General features: G+C 43.8%; 1 protein-coding gene across 2 annotated transcripts in view; it reads right to left on the bottom strand.

The window, feature by feature from the left end:
* PCYT1B (phosphate cytidylyltransferase 1B, choline) overlaps nt 1–1,782 on the bottom strand; it is a 131,137-nt gene extending 129,355 nt beyond the window's left edge. The window contains exon 1 of one of the 2 annotated variants that reach the window (XM_077889089.1): nt 1,338–1,782. In XM_077889089.1, coding sequence (XP_077745215.1) covers nt 1,338–1,409 — 72 coding nt within the window. In that variant the 5' untranslated portion in view covers nt 1,410–1,782. The remainder of the gene's footprint in view (nt 1–1,337) is intronic. The other variant, XM_077889084.1, reaches the window with a different exon arrangement.
* Nucleotides 1,783–7,980: the final 6,198 nt, after the last annotated feature.

The following is a 7,980-nucleotide window of genomic DNA, read 5'->3' as shown; positions in this document are numbered from 1 at the left end:
AGTGATCTCTACACCCAACATGGGGCTCGAACTCACAACTCTGAGATCAAGAGCTGTGTGCTCTACCGACTCAGCCAGCCAGGTGCCCCCAAATTGCAGCCATTATTATAGTAAGTGATGCTCTTGGGAGACCCATGAGATGAGAAGACTTTGGTTATTTTTCAATTCACAAAAGGTATGAGAGAACCGAGTGATTATTTGCCCAGATTTAATTCTACATGACGGGACATAGAAAGATCATCTCAACTTTCCATACCCATACAAGTCGAGAACTGAATCTCTTGATGCCATTTCAAATTTATTTTTGGAACAAGGCACGAAAGAGTGAATAAATGAATGACTAACATGCATCCTGATTCCCCCATATACTCAACAAAATGAGCTGGTAAAACTCATGAGTCCTCATCATATACATTTTTCCTAATCTGAGACAATAGTGAGACGAATGGGGAAGGGACCAGTTGGGGGAAATGGTCCACCAGTCATGATGCTCAAGTGCCTGGTGGCTGTGGGCCCAGACTACTTTGTGAGGCATGTGGTGCTTTAACCAAGCCATCCACAGGCACTCTGAGCGGCATGGGGAGGTTTTGAAAGAGGGATGCAACAGGAAAGAGCAGAGCTGATGTCCTGAGACCTGTGAAACCACTCTCAGGGGTGTGATGTGAAACCAGCTCTACTGTGAAGCAGGAACATTACGTCATTGCCTGGAAGCTTCCCCTGTCCCTAAACTCTCCTTCATATCATCTGAAATCTTACTATTTTATCCCACCACCTCAACTTTTTCTATCTATAACTCATTTGGTTAAACAAGGTTCCACAAAAATGCACATTCCCCTAGATGCCCCCTGCCCTCAAAATAAAAGACCATATAAGGTGGTCTCATTTCTGTGACAATTGCATTCCAAGAAATTCAGAAATGGGTGGCAGGATTCTGTGGCTTTTCTAATAGGAAAATTTCTCATTTTATAGGATAATGAACACTTTGTTAAAACATTTCTCTGATGCCCTCAGGCTCAACACAGCATCATTCTTTGCCTTGAACCACCTACATTTCCTCAGACTGATTTGACTTTTTTTTTTTTTTTAAGAAAGAGAGAATCTGTTCCTGTCATCTAATTCTATCCAGGGAGCTTGCACACCCAGTAAGGGGATAAAGAAAAATGAGTCACATTTTTCTTTTTTATTACCTTAAGATGGAGAGGATACTATTTCCATTTTGAGTGCGACTACATTAATTAGTGCAAGTCCATTGCACTCACGGACACAGAGGACTTGACTTTTTGGACCTGCTCTGATATTCAAAGAGGCAAAAATCACCAAGAAAGCATGTACGTTACCTCGCGCCAGAGTTTGGGAGTGTGGCTGTCCCTGGTGGCCTCTTCCATGGTGCAGTCCTGATGGCCTACCATGTCTGCTCTTGATCTCCTTCCCTTGCTGTCTGGAGTCCTCTCTTCCCTTTGGAGTTCTTTCGAGTCACAGGGTGAAACTGTCCCTCTCTGGATGTACCGAAGCACTTGACCAAAGGTTAAGCTTGAAGATACGCTCAGAGGAGCTGGTCGTGTCCCAGTGATTGAATAGGCAGAGATCCAAGGTGCTGGGTGTCCTTGCTTTATTCCCCCCCAGCCTCCTCTTGTCCCCTCTGGGCGGTTGTTCCCTGATAATTGCTGTGCTCTGGACTGGCGCTATGATGGCCTGTGGCGCGGGGACAGGCAGGTTGTGGTGAAAGCTGCACTCGTGAAAAAGGCCATTGTTAATCCACCCTGTCCCTCGCTGGAGCTATGGCAACAAATTCCGTTGGTGAATTAACTATGTCATTGTGTGCCGGCTCAACTGATTATGCTCCTGGAATGACAAACATTTTCTCGCTCTCTCTCTCTCTCTTTTTTTTTTTTTCAAGATAAAAAGTAGTCGAGACCTTGAAGTGTTAATACCCAACTCAGCACTTTCTTGAAAGAGGAGAATAGAGATGGAGAAAAGAAATCTCTCCGAGGTACTTTGATTCGAACCAACATTTGCTCTTCCAAGGATCTATTCTAAGTGCCACTGATAAATGAACTTGTGCGTTTTAATAATGAAGGATCTTCACAGTTTGTGTTAAGGTAGCTTCCCCTTCAAATAACACCGTGTGTTAAAAGGACGCCTTAAATATGCATGTGCTGGGGCCTTTCTGAGAAAAAGATTCTTTTTCAGTCTGGCTGCAGCTGAGTGCTGCTGTTACTGTATCACACCTCGGTTCAGAATGAAGATTGCTGTCCGTCTAAATTCACCTTAGCCTGAAAATGAACAAGACAGGAAACAACAAATGTTGGAGAGGATGTGGAGAAAGGGGAACTCTCCTCCAATGTTGGTGGGAATGTGAACTGGTGCAGCCCCTCTGGAAAACTGTGTGGAGGTTCCTCAAAGAGTTAAAAATAGACCTGCCCTACGACCCAGCAATTGCACTGCTGGGGATTTACCCCAAAGATACAGATGCAATGAAACGCTGGGACACCTACACCCCCATGTTTATAGCAGCAATGTCCACAATAGCCAAACTGTGGAAGGAGCCTCGGTGTCCATCGAAAGATGAGTGGATAAAGAAGATGTGGTTTATGTATACAATGGAATATTCCTCAGCCATTAGGAATGACGAATACCCACCATTTGCTTCAACGTGGATGGAACTGGAGGGTATTATGCTGAGTGAAGTGAGTCAGTCGGAGAAGGACAAACATTATATGGTCTCATTCATTTGGGGAATATAAAAAATAGTGAAAGGGAATAAAGGGGAAAGGAGAGAAAATGAGTGGGATATATCAGAGAGGGAGACAGAACATGAAAGACTCCTAACTCTAGGAAACGAACTAGGGGTAGTGGAAGGGGAGGTGGGCGGAGGATGAGGGTGACTGGGTGATGGGCACTGAGGGGGGCACTTGATGGGATGAGCACTGGGTGTTATGCTATATGTTGGCAAATCAAACTCCAATAAAAAATAATAAATAAATAAATAAATAAATAAATAAATAAATAAATAAATTCATCTTAGCCACGTAAAGATTTTCCCTGTTCCGTGCTAGTGAGAAGACTCAGCCTCTCGCTCACATATTCCAGTCTCCAGGATGATAAAACCTGCTCTGGGCAGCCCTGGTGGCTGAGCGGTTTAGCACCGCCTTCAGCCCAGGGTGGGATCCTGGAGACCCGGGATCGAGTCCCATGTCAGGCTCCCTGCCTGGAGCCTGCTTCTCCCTCTGCCTGTGTCTCTGCCTCTCTATGTCTCTCATGCATAAATAAATAAAATCTTTATAAAAAAAAAACCCTGCTCTGATCAGTCAAAGGAGCCTTCCAACCTTTGCATCCCTCCATCCACACTTTCTCTGGGCTGGTGCCAGGCTGGTTGCTTGGAACGGCTCTGTCAGGGAACCTGCTGCTACTTTGCGCAGCATGGTGGTGTGTAGTGTGCTGACTTGGCACACTGGAATCACATTTCTGAGGATCCCCCTTCCCTTATGGCTCTGGGTTAGAGTTGGCCAAAAGAGGAATCGGCACAAAATGTGGAAGGTGAGTGTGAAGTAGCAGTCATTACGTTCCATAGGTTGCCTTTGGCTAGACTTGGTGACAGGAGATCCCAGCTTACACTGACTTCCCTTTGCTCTGTGTCCAGATCTTCTTCCCAGTTGCTGACCCTGTTAACCAACAGCAGCCAGGAGCCCACCATCAGACATTTCTTAAGCCCCATGGAGGTAGGACCAGCTTCCCTCAGCTTCTGAGGGGTGTCCTTCTACACTTTGGCAGGTGGAAGTGTTGGGCTTCTGACTGCCAGGTGAGTAACTTCTCCAACCATCCAGCTCCCCTGCTGACCTCCACTACCCCCCCCCCCCCCGGCCACAAGGGTCCAGGTCTATTTCCTACGATAAATCCCTTCCTCCACAGCTCACAGTGGCTGTGCTTCTCCAACTAAAGAAACTAGGGCCAATACACTTATTTTTCCCAACAATATGAAGACTGTAGGAGAGAATCTTCAGCATGAGGGGAGTTTAGAGAGCAACAGGGAGAAAATCCCATGGAACTTGCATCTAGAAGTGACTGAGGAATCCAGGGAAATAGATGTTATATTTATGTCAGATCTCTCCCCCTGGTCCCTGTAGCCCTCAACCTGCAAAAAATCTTTTCCCATCAAGCATGTTTTCAAATACCCTTTCCTTCTTCATTCCTATGGTTTCCTCTCATTCTTTTTCTTCTTCCCCAAAGATCATCCTCCCTCTCCCTGCCAAGAGGCTGAAATTGCCTATCAGAGGTAAACCATGATCCACGGGTGGGTTCCAGGGAGTCAACTAAAGGAGAAAAAGAACAGTGCAAGTCTTGGGCACACTGTTTCTCCCAGAAGGATCCATTGGACTCACTGACATGATGGCCGAACCGACAGCACACACAGATGGACTCAAACAGAACATTTCTCCGAAACTAATGTGAAGCCTGGCTTAACTATCAGGAAAACATCATCCACCTCTATCTGCTCTAGTTTGCTTTTCTCAGTAATGGAAAAATCACTCTTGTGTCATCAAGGCCCAACAGTTCACAAGAGAGGCTTGTTTTGAAATTGCCTCTTGTTGTCATCTCTTAGAATAACAGTGCATTTGATTATATTTCTGAGCTTCTTGTCACACATCCAAAAGAAGAATCACTGCCAATCTATTTCCTCAACTAATTCCTGCTTGAAGTAGGCAATTATTTGTCACAAGCATTAGCAAGTTGAGAAAATAGGTTTTGGGTAATTCTGACTCTAAAGCAAATACAATGGAGATAGGCCACCAACACAACAACATACTGTATTCTTATCACGGATACAGTCAGGTCATTAAATTAAGCCACCACTTACCCTTGGATTATGAAAATGTCTATTATCTGAACACTTACTGGTGGCTTTCTGGGGTCTTCTCTGCTTTGGAGAGTCTCGTAAGCTAAAATGTTCTCAGGGGATCCCTATGAACAATCCCCTGTGGTCTATACAAGGGGCACTCTAGAGCCCTGAGAGTTGTGTCAGTGGATAGAACCTAGTTGCCTAGGACCACAGATGTGGAAATGGGTGGGCAGCAGATCCCAGCTATTGTATGTCCCCATTCAATTGTCCCTACCCTGCTTCCAGGGCTTGTGTGGCTTGTGTGGCCTCCTGGGAGTAACCTCTCCGCAGAATTGCATATCCCTAGGCATGAGGGATGATGGAGCTTTTAGCAGGAAAATGTGAACAGAATCTGGATGTCTGGGCTGGCCCCACTCTGTGGTGTAGCACGGAAGACAGTCCTTGGCTCTGTTCCCCTCTCCCCTGACACATACACATGAACACATGGTCTGTTAGCATGATTTCAAACTTTAAAATATTTAGACAAACGGTGTAAGGGCCTCCATTTAGATTCTTGCCCTAACCCCACAAATGTTAGCAGCAGGCCTGGCTAGAGGTATTTTAAATCACTGTAGAAATTAATGGATTAATTAGCATTTTCTGGTTATTTTAATTATAGTTAATTACAGGTAGTTTGTCATCAAAAGTCTAATCATCTCTGAATGTATGAACAATATGATTTTCTAAATCTAAGTGGCTCAAGGCTAGATTCTGGACTGAGATGAAATAATTTGCTCCAACTGTAGCACAGTCCTTGGTATATGGTAGTTGCTTTGAAAATGACTGTTAATGAATAAATGAATCCCTGAAGCATTTTGTTAACTACCTCTCATATTTTTGCCCTGTGTATGCTGGATAACTAGCTTAGAAATTCTTTGACTAATGGATTCACCCAAGGCTGTTTTGGAGGTCTTAGTCCAGAGATGAAGCCAGGGAACAGACGAGGAGATGGCAGCCTCATTGGTCCTGGAGGAAAGTGACTACCTGTGACTACCTGCTTTTTTGCTTTTCCCGAGCCCCTGGAATTAGCCAGCAACAGTTCCGAAGAAGGAATACAAAGTTTGGACTTTGCTCTTCCAAGCGATGGACTAAAAACATACTCCACTCACATGATGTCAAGACATGTCCAAGTTCAAGTGTACAATTTAGGTATTTTGCATATTCCATTAGAATTACTGAACACAGACTTTGTATCAAGCCCTCAACAAGCAGGTGAAAACCGGAAGACAAAAATCTTTAGGAAAAAAAAAAAAAAAAAGGACACCTGGGTGGCTCAGCGGTTGAGCGTCTGCCTATGGCCCAGGGCGTGATCCTGGAGTCCCCGGATCTAGTACCACGTCGGACTCCCTGCATGGAGCCTGCTTCTCCCTCTGCCTGTGTCTCACCTTTCTTTCTGTGTCTCTCATGAATAAATAAATAAATAAAACCTTAAAAAAAATGAAGGCAATTATAGCAGTACCTGCCTTCGTGGAATTACAAATCAGTATATGAGTTGCTATTAAATTGAATATTTCCCTGACATAAATCATTTATTTTACCACCCCCAGCTCATCATTCCCTATTCCTCCACCTTGCTTTGATTTACTTCTTAAGGGACAGATTATGGGTACCGGTTTACTATCTGTCTCTCCCAGGAGAATGAAAGGGCAGGGACTTTGCCTCAATGCTGATAATCCCCAGTGACTAGAAGAGTGTCTGGCACATATAAGTGCTCAGTAAACATTCTGTTGATGAACAAATTAATTTGGCATCAAAACTGCACCATTTTTTTTCTTGTTCAATTTGACTTTGAGTGGGTAGGAGAATAGTACAAAGAAAAGCAATCTGGTTTGACAGTGCGAGGTGCTCCTAAAAGGACTGGAGGCAAATAATGCTAAGGATGGAGTTCAGATCTGGAGAACAGCTGGCGTCAAAGAAAAATAAATGCACTGTGAAACTGTAGGAAGCAAGGGCCTTTGGAATTTATTAGCTTTTTTTTTTTGACACACAGTAGTTTTAGTTTGCAGTAACTTGCTGAAACAATGAAGCTCCAGGCAAAGAAGTATGTCTGTTGATCCACTAGGCCATGAATAAAACTTCTCTAAGGTGTTAGAGTGATAAGCCAAGTAACTCAGAGATGGTTTTGTTTCCCTCACCTCATCACAACTATTTTCATGGATTTCTGGGGGTTTGCAGACATTTTTCTCTCTCACAGAAAAACTGACTTTCTGCCTGGTGTAAGAATGACTTGAAGAGAAAGTGAATATGACATATTGTGTAATTGCTTCTATACTTTTCCCATGGCTTTTTGCTGTTTGCCAGCAAAATGACGCAGAATGTCTGTGCTTGACCAAGGGAATCTGGCTCATTGTATCTTTTTCCTTTTCCCTCTTCCATTCTCTCACCTACCAGGGGCAAAAGGAGTCTTCACCTTCAACTGTGGATCTTTTTTCCCCCAAAGATTGATTGATTGATTGATTGATTGACTTGAGAGAAAGAAAGGAGCAGAGGGAGAGAGAGAATCCTCAGGCAGACTCCCTTTTGAGCAGGGAGCCCAGTACAAGGCTCGATCCCAGGACCCTGAGATCATGACCTGAGCTGAAATCAAGAACCACTCCAGCACCCCTCAACTGTGGATATTTATGAGGTTCTTTTGTGGAAAGGGCCACAGGTTAAAGGATTTCTAAGAACTTCTGCACCTCGAAGTATCAATTGGTGTATCAACTGTATCAATTGGTGATTATAAGGAAAATACACTTAGATGTCTTGTGAATATCTATGGAGAAAGAGAATAACATAACATTTCCAAACTTTTTTTTTTTGGTTTTTAACATTTCCATTTTTTTTCAAACTTTTGATTTAAGAAAATGAACTCAAATATCTTGAAATGTATCTAGGTAGCTAAGAAACTTTGGGCCAGAGCCTTGGAATCAAAATCAAAATGCCATGGGATGCCTGGGTGGCTCAGTGGTTGAGTGCCTGCCTTTGGCTCAGGGTGTGATCCTGGAGTCCCGGGCTCCCTACATGGAGTCTGCTTCTCTCTCTGCCTATGTCTCTACCTCTCTCTGTGTGTCTCTCATGAACAAATGAATAAAATCTTTTAAAAAAATTAAGATGCCAATTTA

The sequence above is a fragment of the Canis aureus genome, chromosome X (genome assembly GCF_053574225.1).
Source record: "Canis aureus isolate CA01 chromosome X, VMU_Caureus_v.1.0, whole genome shotgun sequence".
NCBI classification, from domain to species: domain Eukaryota; kingdom Metazoa; phylum Chordata; class Mammalia; order Carnivora; family Canidae; genus Canis; species Canis aureus.
This window is presented reverse-complemented; position numbering and strand designations above follow the sequence as displayed.